The 16,718-nt window shown below is 40.8% G+C and overlaps 2 protein-coding genes and 1 long non-coding RNA gene across 9 annotated transcripts in view; 2 read left to right on the top strand and 1 right to left on the bottom strand.

The window, feature by feature from the left end:
* Positions 1 to 12,854, bottom strand: part of CCDC25 (coiled-coil domain containing 25) — a 44,948-nt gene extending 32,094 nt beyond the window's left edge. For 5 of the 7 annotated variants that reach the window (XM_006764757.2, XM_015564604.1, XM_015564603.1 and 2 more), the window contains exons 1-3: positions 12,735 to 12,854; positions 7,202 to 7,249; positions 1,219 to 1,258 (exon numbers count right to left, since the gene is read on the bottom strand). In XM_006764757.2, the coding sequence (XP_006764820.1) occupies positions 1,219 to 1,258; positions 7,202 to 7,249; positions 12,735 to 12,759 (113 nt within the window). In that variant the 5' untranslated portion in view covers positions 12,760 to 12,854. Of the gene's footprint in view, positions 1 to 1,218; positions 1,259 to 7,161; positions 7,250 to 12,734 lie in introns of those variants that run through there. The other 2 variants (XM_015564601.1, XM_015564602.1) reach the window with 2 other exon arrangements.
* A 2,957-nt stretch (positions 12,855 to 15,811) lies between these two features.
* On the top strand, positions 15,812 to 16,172 carry LOC107183243. Its single transcript, XR_001514036.1, has 2 exons — positions 15,812 to 15,885; positions 16,132 to 16,172. It is a non-coding gene; the product is annotated as an uncharacterized LOC107183243 (long non-coding RNA).
* A 410-nt stretch (positions 16,173 to 16,582) lies between these two features.
* The window catches only part of ESCO2 (establishment of sister chromatid cohesion N-acetyltransferase 2), a 20,970-nt gene continuing 20,834 nt past the window's right edge, over positions 16,583 to 16,718 (top strand). The window contains exon 1 of the mRNA XM_006764835.1: positions 16,583 to 16,590. Within this exon, the coding sequence (XP_006764898.1) occupies positions 16,583 to 16,590 (8 nt within the window). The remainder of the gene's footprint in view (positions 16,591 to 16,718) is intronic.

The raw sequence follows: 16,718 nt of genomic DNA, 5'->3' as shown, positions 1-16,718 counted from the left end.
GGTGCTCAAAATGGAGATAACCAGAATGCAATTATTGTGAAAAATGTCCAGTGGAGATCACTTCCACACAGGCAAAGAGCTGGTCAATTAGGAAGTCAACAAACAGTCACTGAACCTCTGTGCCAGGTCTTATGCTAAGTACTGGGAATCTAGTAGTTAAAGCAGATCACTGTTTTCATGGGGCTTACAATCAAGGGTCCTAGGAAGGTAGGCAGCACCCAACCCAGAAGCCCACAGCAGTGCAAACTGTCCACCTGAGGTAAGGGAGTACCAAGCACTGTCTACCTCAATGACATATTTGCGTTCAGAAAATGGGCCACTGTGCTGGGACAGGGGGCAGATAAAGACTGTAAAATTCCTCAAGTTTCTAGTGCCTCTTGGTTCCTGGCATGTAGACTTTAGAGAAGGCAGACAGACATGAAAGCATTTCCACTGGGGTATGAATTAGCCCCTTCATAAAGGGGCAGGAGCGGAGGCGCCCATCAGCAGGAGCATAGAAAAAGTAAGCGAACTGAGTCTAGGGGTAGCTTCAGTTAGTCACTGTAATATTTTTCCTACTAAATGTTCAATGCTGTATACCTTATTGAAAATCAATCAACTCTTCTAAAAAGTGGCAGCCTTAACTCTGTCACTGTAGGGAATTAAGTGAAGGACCTGGGCCCACTTGGAGAAAAGAGGTCCAGGGAGAACCACAGCCACAGCTTGAGGAAGAAAGAAGTGACCTGCAGCCAAGAGTAGCAGCTTAGAGGGACAGAGAAGTTGTGATTTAGAACTACAGCTAACCGGGGGCCAGCAACAACCAGAGCAGATCTATTCAGTTTCTCTTAACCTTAGTTTCCTTATCTGAAAAGTGGGCGTATCAGTAACTACTTCACAGGGTTGATGTGAAACTAAATGTATTAATGGAAGTAAACATTTAACAGTATTTGGCATATAGTTAAGTGCTCAATTATGTTCATTATTACTATCATTAAAGTAATAGGATCCATGAGCTTATCTTCAGGAAGAGCATTTGGTAGGGGTGTTAGGAGCTGTAGAGACCATATCCCACTCTATAGGCAGAATGAGGCTCCAGGAGAAAGACATCAACAAGGTGTAATGTAACATGGTGTAAGCAGAAGATGGAAAAACAGTTTTAATCATAGGAGTCAGGTGGCTGGCCAGGTCTAAGAAAATAAATAAGGATCCACTGAAAGCAGAACCCAAATTGTTACTTACCAAATATCTTCAGGCCAGCCATACTTTATTAGATCCTCATCTACAGGGAAATACGAGAGAACAAAGAAAAGGTAAAAAACCGTCAAATGAAGAAATGCTAGTTTATAGATAATTGGAAAGGGAGAAATATCAATCTTTTCCACAACTTTGTTCTCCTCCCATAAAGAAGAAATGAGTAATTCAGAGAGTCTTTGATGCTTGGAAATGCTGTAAAAATAGTTTCTACAACTGGACAATTATAATTGTTATAATTTTTCATAATAATATTATAAAGTTCAAAGATATATTTGAAGATAGTAAAACTGACAAATCAGAGCAGCTGAGAAGTTAATGTCTTAGAACAAGCATGTCAAACTCGCAGCCCACAACAAATATTTTTGCAGCCCAGCAAATATAAATATAGCACTATGTAAGAAACGTTTTAATAAAAATTTTGTAACTTAATTTTTACAATATCCTGTTACACATAATTTTATTAATAACGAACGACAATGTTCGCTAATGACTGATTACTATAATCGTGTTGCATTCATTTCCCTTACGGGCCTTACACGCAGGCACACCATTTCTCTCCACTAATTCCAGCAGTGGGTATTTTAGCAGCCCAGTGCCACATCCTTAGTCTTGTACTGACTTGTTTGGTGTGCGCAACAGGAAATATTTTGCTTTTGGAGAACAAGAAAAATAGGTTCATTTGTGTTACGCGTATTAATTTGTGCAGTTATTCAGTGTCTGGTAAGTTAATGTTCAAGAAAAAATATTAATTTTTATTAAAATGTTCTATTATTTTATGTTAACAATTACTCATTTATTTCAGCCCTTTGTATTCAGCATGTCTCTATCGAAATAATCCTACGTTTCTACGACAATTGAAGCTTTTGTTTTTCTTGCGGCCCACATAAACTTAAACCTTATTTAGTCTGTGTTAGCCTTTGAGCTTGACATGCTTACGTCAGAAAATTGAATCACTGTAATAATACTCAATACAGTGAACCTCAGTTCTTGAACTTAATTTGTACCGAAAGCCTGCTTAAGAAGCAATTTGTTCGAAAACCAAATCATTTTTTCCCACTAGAAATAATGTAAATTGAATTAGTCTGTTCCAGATCCCTAAATGATTCCGTTCTAACCTTTCTTATATACAGTACATGTCTAATGAACTTCTTAATCCATAAATAAACATACTTCTTTTCTTAAATTTATTGAACCACCCCCTACTAGCTTTAAAGGAATTTTTCTTATATCACTGCCTCCAAAATGCTATCACCAACTAACTGCTTTTTCTTTATCCAAATCAACAACAGTTTTTCTCTCCATTCAATTGCCCATACTAGCTGTTTCGTGAGCACTTTTACACCCTACCAACATTAGCACTCCTGATGGCCTCTTTATGTTTTAAAATTGTGCTAAAGGTAGATTTAGCCAGCAACAAAAGCATTCTCTCCTTTGGTGCCTGAGATGCCGCATGTGGCTCGCAAGCCAGTTTGCTGACCACTGCCCTAGCTGGTTTGGCTCAGTGGATAGAGTACTGGCCTGTGGACAGGTTCGATTCCGGTCAAGGGCATGTACCTTGCTTGTAGACACATCCCCAGTAGGGGGTGTGCAGGAGGCAGCTGATCGATGTTTCTCTCTCATCGATGTTTCTAACTCTCTATCCATCTGCCTTCCTCTCTGTAAAAAATCAATAATACCCAAGATAATACCCAAGAAAATATTATCTATCTAACTTCAATGGGGTATTTCTTTCCCAGAAAAGCAAAAGGATGATAAACCTTAAATGAGGGTACTCTTAGCAACTGCAGGGACCATGAGTTCTCTGAAGGGCCATCTACTAGCTTAAGTGGGAAGCTGAGCAAATAGCCAACAGGTAATGAAAAAATAAAGGGAAATCTAAAAACCTTTTCCTTTAGGCCAGTGGTTTTCAACCTTCCTAATGCCGTGACCCTTTAATACAGTTCCTCGTGTTGTGGTGACGCCCAACCATAAAATTATTTTCGTTGCTACTTCATAACTGTAATTTTGCTACTGTTATGAATCGTAATGTAAATATCTGATATGTAGGATGTATTTTCATTGTTACAAACTAAACATAATTAAAGCATAGTGATTAATCACAAAAACAATATGTAATTATGTATGTGTTTTCCGATGGTCTTAGGCGACCCCTGTGAAAGGGTCATTCGACCACCAAAAGGGTCGCAACCCACAGGTTGAGAACCGCTGCTTCAGGCAATGTTTGGCTCCCTGGTGACACCTACTGGCTTATAAAAGGAATATACCTGAAAGCTGTTAAGTGAAAGTAAATAATTCAATTAAAAATTCATTTATATTCCATCCAGCCTTTAGTCTGAAGTCATCAAAGCTATTTGAAATTAAGTGTGATGTGCTAGGAGCACTAGGATAGGGTGCTTTAAAAATGTTATACCTTTCTGCCCTGGCCTGTGTGGCTCAGTTGGTTGGGCATTGTTTGATTCTGGGTTAGGGCACAGGCCCAGGTTTCAGCCTGATCCCTGGTGGGGGTGGGGATGGGGGTAGGGAGGTGGCCAATCAATGTTTCTCTCTCACATCAATGTTTCTTTCTCCCTCCCTCTCTCAAAAAAAATAATCAAAATAATAAAAAATTTTATAAGAAATTTGACTCTATGCTTCCACTGCTTTTCTGCGCTGCAATGTATATATATTACACCTTTCTTACAAAGCAGACTAGAAGAGTTGATGCCTCCAAATGACTCCATGAATTTTTTGGGGGAAAGTGTTCTATACATATGTAGATTTTTTACCCCTACATATATTTTAGTGACAGCAAACACCACTCCAGTGGACTCTAGACAGAATCTAAATTTACATAAGTAGACAAAAATTCTATATCTAGATTTCTATTTCTGTATTTAAATTCCTCTAAAGGACATTTAAAGGATTCCACACCAAAGAAAACAGGCTAAATAAAGGCTTCCACAATCTAACCCATCCTAATCTACTCCTCCATAAAGCTTTCTCAGTTTGCCCAAATCACATTTACTCTCTGCCCCCTCCACTTCGACAGTATTTGCTATGAATGTATTTTGCCCATACTTTTTCATAGACTTTATTTATTTTTTTTAAGCATTTTGAAGTTTACAGCAAAACTGACCCATTCTTGTTTTAGTATGTGCCTCTACCTGAACACTGTGAAGACACAGACTAAATCTTCCTCTTTGGATACTCACAGAGCTGACACAAATAGACACAGCAGAGCGTAAACTAAAATGGGAGGAATAAGAGCCATGGGGAATGTTACTGGCACAGCTTCTTCAGGTCAGTCAGCACCACAGGCAGCCATCAGTGTGAGCCAGAATCAAGGCAGCTCTTCATTCTAAGAGATTCTCCCCGTCCCAGCCCCGAACTGCAGTGCAAAACCTGCACGGCCACACCTAGCAGCTCTGCTTTCAGTGCTTCTCAGTAACCTCAGTCGTGGGACTGCGTACTGGCTAACAGAAAGAAAAGGAGATCTGGTCAGGTTTGGACCCGTATCTACTGTAGCTACAACCATGGCTCTTATAACTGTGTCTTATTTCTATGTAATACAGGGAGGTAGCAGGCCCTCTTCAGCTTACATTCATCAGGAAGATGCTATGAAAAAAGACACAAATGACCAATGACAATTGATGGGTTGCTAGGAGAAATATAAACTCTAGTATTCATATACAGTGGAACTTTGGTTCCTGAATTTAATTCGTTCCGGAAGGCTGTTCAAGAATCGATTTGATAGAAAACCAAATCATTTTTTCCCATTAGAAATAAGTTAAATTAATCCATTCCAGCAACAAAAGCAAAAAACACCAAAATATTCACTGTACAATTTCCTGAGATGTTAACAATGTGAGGTTTAACAGTAAACTGACCCATACTCATGCATTTTCTCCTTTGTCACCTGAGAGACGACTGATCATACAGGTATCAGCATGAAAGGGTTGTCAGGTCAAGAAGTTTTGTTTGACAACCAAGACATTTTTCTGGGAACAACTTGGTCAAGAACAGAATCGTTCAAAATGGGAGACACTTGAGAACCAAGATTTGACTGTATTGCAAACAGCTTCTCCTTTAAGTCACACCCAGAGTCAATGTCATAAATTCATTATAAGGAAAAACTGTTTATAAATGAGTTACAGTATTCTGTTTTGCTTTTTTCTCTTGGCTAGGATGTGACAGTCTTGCTTTATACTGATTCTGCTTTATAGCAACCAGTATTATAGCAAAGTTCTAAACTGTTTATATAGATCTGATTTATAACTATATTTATATAATTACCTATCACATTATTATATCTCATATATGCTATATATTATACACATGTCATATTTTAAATATAAGTAAATATACATACTAACTACAGGGTCCCCCCAAAAATGCATACACACTGTGAATAATTATTAATTCCAATGGGTTAAATCTGAAAAGATACATTAATTGAGCTATCCCAGAAAAGTGTGTATACATTTTTGGGGGGCACCCTGTATATAATTACATCACTGCTCTTTGACATCTTTTAATTTTTGGCCTTATTTATTTCATTAATGTAAAATGTCTCATACTGAAGAACATTATACTTGCCTCTTTTAAAGGATCAAGTTTAAACTGTTGTCAGTTTCAAACTGCACCTAGAACAGACACTGATGGTTTTAGAAAAGAAACAGAAAGCAATACCTGAAGGTTAAAGAAAGGTGATTGTAGTGAATTAGCCAGCTCTCAGACTACTAAGAAAAGCCATCAACCCTGAGGGTTCCCCATGGAGGGAGGAGGCAGCTTTGAGGAACTAAAGAAGCTCCAGCGATGGTAACTGCTACTTACTAAGTGCCCACTGTGGCTCAGATACTTTACTCAGGCTCTTTCATTAATCGTCACAAGCCTGCAAGGCAGATACCATCCCTTGATCATCTTCTTACAGCTAACAAATCTGAAGTTCAAAGAGGTTAAGTAATATAGCTAGTTTGCTAGAACACTGGAATTGTAACCCAAATTGGCTTGATTTAAGAGCTATCTTTTCCAAAACATCACACTACCCTGAGAGATAAGCAGCTGCATTCTTTAAGCCTAAAGAAGAATAATTCTGGCATTTTTCTCTGGAGCTCTTATTGCCTTTCTTTTCTCCCTCGCTTCTGTGTTCTGTACCCTGAGGGTCAGTGCTGTGGATTCACTGCTCTCTGGGTCAAGAAAGCTAAATTTCACTTTCATCTCCCTCCTGCAGTCAAAAAGGCTACCCACTCAGGCAATGTTTTTCTTTCTAAGATTTAGTTCCAATTCATGGGTGAGTCAAAAAAATCATCTAACAGGCTGAGTGTAGCTTTTAAAACATAAAAAAACTGAAATTAGAGGGCACAGCAAATGATATGGATATTTTTTGTAAATTTTTGTTTCAGTTACATAAGTGTGTACACCGTTTAGTTATATGATTGTGTATGGTATGAAATAATGTATTTGATTCTGAAAAGAATGGTCAACCAAGTAAGATAAAAACTGTTAACATTTCATGACTTAAGAGCCATCTTCGGGGGATAGGGCCTGGGTGAAGGTGGGCAAAGGGGGAGAAATGGGGACATCTGTAAGTCTTAACAAGAAAAATACAGTTAAAGAAAAGCCATCTTCAGCTTCAGAAAACCAATAGATAGGTTTCCACTAACCTTAAATGTGGTAAAAATGTGCAGAAAATGATCTTTTCAAAATTCAAATCACAGATTATTTTTATTTAATCTAAACTAGCAAAGATTAACCTCTGAGTCATATCAACCTAAATCAAAACTCTCTGTAAAGTTTCTATTGAGCAAAAAGGTGGTCTAATTAGCTTAAATATTATCTAATATAACTAAATTTTAGGAAGGTTAATCCCTGAGAGTTCTTTATAACGGGTTAGTAGTAGTTGAAAACTCATATCCAACAAACCGTTGGGGAAAAGCAATTAACACTTACCTTCTGGAAATTTCAAAATCAAATGCTTTTGAAAACTTACTTTCATATTTATCCTTTCCCATGTAAATAGTGTAAGCAGATGAGTTAACTAAGACAAAACAAAAATAAAAAGTGGTTAGATAACTTCATCACCAAAAGTGTTTCATGGGAAAAACAAGTGACAAATGCTTAGATTTGGGGTTGGCAAAAAACATGGTCCATAGGCCAAATCCACCCCTGTTTTTAGATAGCCCTCAAGCTAAGAATGATTTTTATGTTTCAAGGTTGAAAAAAGCAAAACAAGAAAGAACAAGTTATAGATATGTGGCACACAAAGTCTAAAATATTTACTATCTGGCCCAAACAGAAAGTTTACTGACCCTTATTAAAAACTACAGGCCTGGTGCACAAATTCATGCTCCAGTGGGGTCCCTTGGCCTGCCCTGCAGGATTGGGCCGAAACCAGCTCTCCAACATTCCCTGAGGGGTCCCAGATTGGGAGGGTGCAGGCCAGGCCAAGGGACCCCACCGGTGTACAATCGGGGTCAGGGAGGGACTGTAGGAGGGTTCCAGGGAGTGTCCTGCCCATCTCGCTCAGTCCCAATCAGCCAAACCCCAGCAGCAAGCTAACCTACCAATTGGAGCATCTACCCCCTGGTAGTCAGTGCTCATCATAGTGATTGGTCGGCCAGTCAACTGTCTGCCCCCTAGTGGTCAGTGCGCATCATAGCAAGTGGTTGAGTGGCCTTAGCATATCATTAGCATACTACACTTTGACTGGTTGAATGGACAACTGGACACTTAGCATAGTAGACTTTTATTATATAGGATATTTCAGGTGTGCCACAAATTATAATGGGTTCCCTGTCCCACTAGGAAGAAACATGAGTCTTAAACTTGCAAAAGTGACATTGTAAAAGTCATGAAATGTTACTCTGAATTCTGATTACATATTAGAATCACCTAATGATGCCTCAGCTTCACCTAAGACTAAGCAAATCCTAATCTCTGGGGGAAGGCACTGTTTTTGTTTGTTTTTTTTAAAGATCTCCAAGTGATTCTAGTGTGAAATCAGCATTAGGAACCATGATCCTAAATCAAACCAAATATTCTGGGTATGGCTTACCTTAGAAATGACATTATTTTGCTGAGCTAGTGTTTAACGAGGGCATCCTCCATTTGGAGTAAAACAAAAAGTTTCAAGTTTTCTAATTGAAATCCTAACTGGATACTTGGTTTCCAAGCTAGTCTACCAAAATTTATTTGACCCCATTTGGATCTAAACTCAATTAACAGTTACTGGGTTCTCAGTCTACAAAGCCTGACACACAGGTGGCAAGGTTGGGCTACCAGTGGTCGGCAAACTCATTAGTCAACAGAGCCAAATATCAATAGTACTTCTTCAAAACAGACTCGCCCAGGCCAAAAACCGACTTCTGCGCATGGGCCACGAAGCTGCAATCGTACTGTATGTGCGCCCGCACATGGTATTTTGTGGAAGAGCCACACTCAAGGGGCCAAAGAGCCCCATGTGGCTCTCGAGCCACAGTTTGCCAACCACGGGGCTAGGCAGTCTGTTGGCTGTCACTCCAGAACACAGAACTACCACATGCGAGTGGAGCTCTGAAGACCAAGAAGCAGCATTCTTTCATTGTAAATTCTAAAATTCAGGATTGCCTATACTTTCAGTAATGAAACACCCCTTAAGTTATCAATCGTGGTTGCCTCTCTTGGGGAGAGAAAACTCCCAATTCCTTCAATTAGCAGTTATAATGACTACAATCCATAGTTACTTGAAAGTAATTGAGAGAAATATCTTGAGAGAATGTTTGCATTGATTAGGTAACAGAAATATGGTACTTATCTACAATTGAGCACTATATTAGCTTGATAAGGCCTTAGTATGGTATATAGCAAATGCCAAAAGTACAGGAATAAAACTAAAAAGTGTTTCAGAGTTTCTCTGCACAACCTGACAATATTGTATGTGTGTACCTTGTTGATCCTATAATGTCACCACTTGGAATATATCCTACTACAGTGGGGCCTTGACTTACGAGTGTCCCGACTAACAAGTTTTTTGAGATACCAGGTGTCTCTCAGCTGATTTTTTGCTTAGAGTTGACAGAGTAATTTGAGTTAATGAGCTCCTTAACGAGCTCGGTCTCAGAACGAATTAAACTCGTAAGTCAAGGCCCCACTCTAATTAAATACTCCATCAAGCAATGATGTTCTTTTTACAACTTAAACACTAATTAAGACTGGTTAAACACATTATAGTACATCCGTTAAAAAAAATGCCATGTACCCATTAAAAAGAGAGGGCCACAGTATTTTTCTCTCTATATATACAGTAATATTCAATTGGTAAAAAATATGTAGTTGAGTATGCATATACATATTTAAATATCTATTTTTAACATATACACCCATTTTCTTTATATGTACGGAAGGATTTACATCTTAGCAATAGTTACCTTAGTTTGCTCAGAGAATATACAGGTGGTTTTTGCAATCAGAACAAAATTAATTTTAAAAATGATTAAAATAAAATAAAGCTGTCTTTGTGTTGGCCAAGCTATCTAACTTAAGCCAAGAGAATGACAGATGATTGTTTGGATGGTTGCCCTATAAAAGGAGATGATTAAGAACATAACTGCTAGTAACCCAAACTGAGGGGCATTCTACAAAACAATTCAACTAACAGTGTCATGAAAGACAGAGACTGAGCACTTGCTTCAGATTAGAAGCGACTAAAGAGTAATGAATGACAACTGAATGCGCCAATGATTTGTAATTTTCCTTTCTTATAAATACATTATTAGGACACTGATGAAAACTTAGTATAGGCTGATTAGCTAATAGTATTGCTGCAATGTTAACTTCCTAATTAAGAATGTCTTTTAATAAGGGAATGCCCTTAATTTAGGAAAAAAATACTTAAGTATTTAAGGGTAAATTGCAGCTTACTAACAAACTGTTCAGGAAAAAAAATTGTGTGGGTCTGTGTCTGTGGGGGGGTGGGGAAGGGAAGAGGAAAATTAAGATAAGGTAAATGTTAGAATTTGGTTAGAAAAGGTAAAATGTTAAGAATTTGAGGAATTTAAGAGAAGAGTATAAAAGGAAATCTTTTACTATTCTTGTAACTTTTCTGAAAGACTGCAATTATGTCAAAATAGAAAATTAAAAATAAAAAAGAACATAATTGCTGAGCAAGAAGCTTGAATTAAACTCCTCTCCATGTTAAAAGAAATAAAGGAAAAATAAACTGGATTATTTTATTATTCTCACCCAAATAAAAGAGTTGATTAGTATGGGAACGAATCATCTTGAGACCGGATTCAGGGGTAGCAACCAACCCAACTTTAGAGGCTCTGTGATAATTTCATAATTTACAGAACAATTTATCCTAAGATAGATGCTATTAAAGGTACTAAAAGTACAAGTGGACTTAATGAGCAAAGTGCAGGTATTCTGTGGGTCCATAAAACACATGGTCTTGAATTTGATACTGGAAGTATAATAAAGCTAATGTTTCACTATGCCATTATGAGAAAGCATGAAAGAATAGAATTGAACAGATTTTAGTCAGAGATACCAATCTTAAAACAAAAGGAAAGGCAAACACTTTCTACTGAGATTTTCTCCCCATTTAAAAAAAATGTTTCAAAAAATTTTTAAAAAAGAATAGAATATTTAAAGTAAAATTTTCAAAATAAATGTCAGATACTTAATAAAAAAAAATGTCTTATGTGGTAAACACTTAGTTGAAAAGCTTGGCCGTCTATACGACGTCATTTCCTGAAGATTCTGCATTTCAAGTTGTTTTCTTAACGTTTGGAATATGTAGTTTTACTCTTTCGCGGGAAAAGTTATAATTTTTCCATTAACTCTGCAATTTTAAAAGATTTGCTGCACAAAGGCAGTTTTATTATTTTTAATATTTTTCCAACAGAAAGCAATTCTGACAGTATAATGGAAGCCAATGAGGAAAATATGATTCACAAATCTGCTGAAGCACTCTTGTTCTATTAAGGGCACCTGTATATGTACGACTCGTGCTCAAAGAATCAGAATAGCTTTGAGGAGAATAAAGTAACCAGCATAAAAACACAGTTAGTACCTGTATACCCTGCCTGTACTTTTTATTCCCTTTTGAACTTGAATAGGTATCTGTGTTGTTGGGGGGGTTCATGAGTGGAGAAGCTCCAAAGAGATGCTCAAGTGATCTTATGACAGAGGGAGCAAAACAACAGAAGAAGGATTGAAAATGCTCTCAGGGGCCTATAATGATTTTTTTTTTCAGGCTAGTTTGAATTTTGTGTGTAGTGATTTTAATATGGGTATACCAAACCAATTCTACAGGGGCAGAGTAATAGCATATGGCACACCGTGGAAGTCTAAACTATTGTAATGAGAAAAATAATGGGATATGACAGTGTAATTGAGTAGGTTGGGTCTGTGAGTTACTACTTCTCTGGATCTCAATGTTCTTAACTCTAAAGAGAAAAGTACAAAACGCCATGTACCCATTAAAAAAAAAAAAAAAAGAGGGCCACAGAAACAGCATGGAGCTCACCTTTAACAAGCAAGCACAGTCAGCAGCAACAGCAAAGCGTGCTATTGTTAAGTAAAAAGATTACATTCATTTACCCAACAAGCCATCTACTGAGTAACTATTATGAGCCAGGCACAGACTATGTATGCTAGGGAAACAGGAGAGAGAGATCTTGTCCCTGCCTTCCAGGCGTTTACACTCTAGCTGAGCAGACGGCGTTTAATACCCCAAGTACAACGCCAAAGGCATACACGAAGGGTTAAGGGGGACCCCGAGGAGGTATATTGAAGCAATGCCTGGGTGGGAGCTGGGGCGGGAAAGGCGTTTGAACAAGGTAAGCCAGCGCTGTCTGAAGGGTGAAGTAGTTAACTGGGCACTGATTTGAGCAGAGGGAACCCCCTAAGCCGAGAAACGAAGTCTAGACACAGCACGGAATGCCAACCACCAATCAGAAACATCATCATAGGTCACTTGTCAAGGTCCGGGACATCAGTTCTGCCCAGCGAGCGGCTGTATTACCATCCTAGGGTCTTTCCACTGCTCTCCGTTGTATCCCAGATCCTGCAACCCTTTCCTAGAAGGTCAGGGCATACTTGCCATAAGGCAGAGTTGCTGGCAAGTGCCTCCTTTTTCTTTTTTAAAAATCAAAGTGCATAATGACCAGGGCACAGCCAGACTAAAGGCCACGGGTAGTGGCGGTGGTAGTGGGTCTTGAAATGAGGTGCAAAGAAGCCCCAAACTGCCCAATTCCAGGTAAGGACGGGAGGTCATCCCGAGAACACTCCGGGTGCGAAGACCGTAGGGGGGTCCGGTGTTGGGGGGGGAGTCCCTCCGCGCCACCCCCGGCTCTGAGGAGGGGGCACTCAGAGGGAGACCACAAGGGTGAACAGCACAGGGGACCGGGAGGGCGCGGGTAGAGGCAGCCGACGCAGAGGAGGCGCTTTCCAACGAGGTCCAACCTCCGCGACGGCCGGGGGTCCCGGCTTCGGGAACACCCCGTGCAGCAGGGGCCCCGGAGCTCGCGGCGCCCACTCACCGCTGCTGGTGAAGTAGAACACCATGGTCGCGGCGGCGCGGCGACTCCAGCGTGGAGCAGCACCACCCAGTTCTCGAAGCTCCGGATACCAGACGCCGAGGCCGCCGGTTCCCTGGAGCCTCTGCGCGCACTTCCGGCGGACGCTGGTTCGCGTCATAACGCAGGCTCGGGGCGCCATTTTTGATCCTGGCGTGGAAGAGGGCATTGGGCGGGGCTGGGGTGCTTCCAAGCCCAGAGGATGGTGCCAGGGCAACTGGTGGTTGGGAGATATAGCGGGAAACGGCATCTTTTATTTTTCTTCGTCTTCTTCTTCTTTTAAATTGCATGTATTGGGGCAACGCTGGTTAATAAAATTATATGGGTTTCAGGTGTATAATTGTATAATATACATCATCTGTATATTGTACTGTGTGCGCACCATCCCAAGTCAAGTCTCCATCACTGTTTATCCCCCTGTATTCTCTTTTACCGACCCCCAACCTTCTTGAAATGCCACCATCTTAAAAGAAAAATGTCATTAGCTGACTTTATTTTTAGAGCCTTCACCCAGTGGTCGGTTAAGTCCTGAGGCTTATCAATTGGTTTTATCTGCTTCCCCACCCCTACCCCCCGACCCCACGTGGGCTCCAAGAGGAGCAGAAACTGTTTGCCTTCTTCACAGCTGGGCGTTCACTCCACCAATCGCGGAACTTGACACTTCCTTAGTTCATTATGTTTTGAATGAACCCAAATTCCTCCACTATTGTCATTCTAGCTCCACCACTTGTAAGGCACACCTTTGGATATTTCTGTGCTTCACTTATTTCAGCTGCAAAATGTAGATGATATAGATAGTGGAGCAGCTAATTCAAAGATTATTTTGCTAGGGTTAAATACAGTTCATGGGAGGAAAGGGTTAGAATATATCACTCAAGTGAGTTGTTAATATTCTCCATAGGCAATATGCCTCTTGGATTGGGACTATGACTGTTCTGCCTTTAAGATCCACCAACTTCCCAAGTCGGTTTGGCTCGGTGGATAAGAGTATTGACCTGCAGACTGAAGGGTCCCGGGTTCGATTACCAGTGAAGGCACATGCCAAGGTTGCCAACTTGATGTGCAGGAGGCTGCCAATCAATGATTCTCTCTCATCAATGATGTTTACCTCTCTCTCACCCTTCCACTCTGAAATCAATAAAAATGTACATATTTTAAAAATTGACCAACTGTTACCTGTGAGATGGGGCAAATTCCAAACCTATGAACCTCAGATCGCTTCCTGCTATAAATTGGTAATGATTTTACTCCGGTAAAGCTATTACTCTTATATCGGTCTTAAGTTAAATTTATTTAGAACTAAAAATGTCCCAGAGACAGTACCAGGAGCTGGTAACACAAAGATTAAAGTAATAGCTAACAACCAATGACTGTGTTAGGAACATTCGAGCTCCCCAAAGCAAGAACCTAGTTATATCCTATAAATAGTAATTGTTTTCAGGTCGTCTGTAAAATGGGAATGATAATACATATCTCATAGATTGTGATGAGGAGTAAAAATAAAACACGTAAAGCCTGCAAGAATGTCTGGCACATACCAGATGTTAGTGCCATGATTTAATTTTTTAAATTTATCTTGAAAAGGTAAAAAAAAAATGCTAGAAACCTAACGTATTACTAATAAAAAAAAGTTTAACGCTAAGGCTTCAAATTTGAAATATAAGTGCCTCGAGAATATCGAAAAGGCTACTTCACAAAAACAACACCAAGGATGTTGAAAAGGGCGCCTGTATTTTACGGAAAAACTACAATTCCCAGAATGCACCTAAACAAGTCCTGAGGCGCAGGACCCGGCGTGGCCGCAAGGGATTGTGGGTGGTTTTCGGGGAGAAGAGAGCCTTTTGCCTCCCAAGGGCGGGAGAATCTTGGAGACCGCCTTTAAGTGGGTGGGGCAATAACTAGAGCACGACCAATCACCGAGTCAGCTTCTGGAAACTCCGAGAAGCGGCGAATCAGAATGCAGCAGCTTCAGCCTTGCCTGGCGCGGGACAATTTGAATACAGTGGCGGAGCATCTGGCTCGGCTGAGGAGAGGTCTGCAGCTCTGAGGTGCAGGTAATTGCCGCGGAGGGCTGCGGCTGGGGTGGAACGCGGAGGACTGGAGGTTCTATAGAACGTGGTGGGGCTGAATGTCAAGGAATCAAAGAACTTTTCCTCTGTGCTGGGCGCGTCGCGGCTCGAGACCGAAGCCACCAACCGGTTCGCCACACTTCCAGGTCACCGGGTTTCCGCCTTCCCCTATGCCGGAGTTTTCTTGCCTTTTTGCCCGAAAGGCATTCTTTTCCTCATTCAGTCTTACAGGGGTCTTCCCTTAAGCCGCAGCTAGACATTAGTTCCCAGAGGCCCTGGTCTTTCTGTTTAACTTTGAAATCACGCTTGTGTCATTTTTAAAAATATACCTGCTCCGAAGGAAGGGCAAGAGGAAACTTTCGCTGAGCAACATGCCATCTGCTCGAGAGTTAAGTTGCATGATTGTTTATTTTCAGCCGCCTTAGAAGGTCAGGGTGTTTTATAAAAGGAAACTGGCGGCCCTCGCCGGCTCGCTCGCTGTTGAGAGCGTCGGCCTGCGTGCTGCAGGGGCTCAGGTCTCGGGTTCTGTTCCCGTCAAGGGCATGCATGTTGGTTGCTGGCTAGTCCCCTCCCGGTGGGGGCGTGTTGGGGAGGCAACAGGCGATGTGTCTCTCTCGCATGGATGTTTCTGTCTCCCCACCTCCCTTTCATTTTCTAAAAAAAAAAAAATATCCTCGGGTGGGGATTGACAACAACAAATGGTGACAAGAATAAAATGAAAAGTGAACAAGTGGCTTGGTCAGGGATCCTCGGCTGGTAAAATAGGAGAGGATTATGCTTTCCCCGTTTTCTTGCTGGACTCTGATGCAAATGGGAAACGAGTCATTGGGTATACAAGCTATTGGGAAACAGTTATATCAACAAGAAGACGTGTTAGATGGAATGTAAAGGAAGCATCGATGCGATGGAAGCATAGGGCAGCATCTAGCAGTGGCAGGGGCGGGGTGAGGGTCCAGATGAAAAGTGTTTACACTCGGTGTGAATTCATCAGGCTAATTAAAAGAGAAAGTGTGCCCTGAAATGGGGTAAAAAATACTTCCTTCCTGGTAGGGTCATTTCCCTGCTTGTATTTCCTGTTCGAATCGCTACTGTGATGTAGTGTTTTTCCTTTTCTTTTTCGTATATTTTAAATCTTTATTAAAGTGATTTGCTTTAAAAATAATCCTATTCTTGGATCTCTGAACCATTACGCATCTGAAAGTTTTTTCAGACTTCTAAGATATAATTTCGGTATACTGGTTTTTATGCACATCGGATGAGTTTGGTAAATATAATTGTCTTGTTGCTTTTAGGGGTTCAGGTAAGAAGATGTCAGCTTTTACTCCAAGGAAAAGGAAGCAGAATTCTTTGAACTGTGACAGGTGAGTCTCATCCTATGGGTAGAAATTCAGAAAAGAAGAATTCACCTTTGGGCTTTCTTACCTTCTCTTAAAATTTCTATCCTTTCACTGGCCTACTTCTTGTGGCTATAGTAATATTTTATATTCTAATTCTAGTCTGGAAATACTGTAAGCTTTTATAATTAACTAGAGGTCCGGTGCACAAAATTCAGCACTCGAGGAGTCCCTCAGCCTGGCCTGTGCCCTCTTGCAGTCAGGAGCCCTCAGGGGATGTCCAACTACCGGCTTAGGCCTGCTCTCTGCAGGGAGCGGGCCTACGCCAGCAGTCGGACATCCTTAGCATTGCCACAGAGGTGGGAGTCTCCCACCACTGCCACTGCGCTTGCAGCTCTCAGCCCTGCTTATGGCTGAGTGGAGCTTCCCCTGTGGGAGCACATTGACCACCAGGGGGCAGCTCCTGCATTTAGCATCTGCCCCCTGGTGGTCAGTGTGTCATAGCGACCGGTCATTACTGGTGGTTCTGGTGCTGGTTTAATTTG

This window comes from Myotis davidii, unplaced genomic scaffold (assembly GCF_000327345.1).
Source record: "Myotis davidii unplaced genomic scaffold, ASM32734v1 scaffold198, whole genome shotgun sequence".
Lineage (NCBI taxonomy): Eukaryota > Metazoa > Chordata > Mammalia > Chiroptera > Vespertilionidae > Myotis > Myotis davidii.
Note: the sequence above shows the minus strand (reverse complement) of the source record. Positions and strands in the feature narration are given on the sequence as shown.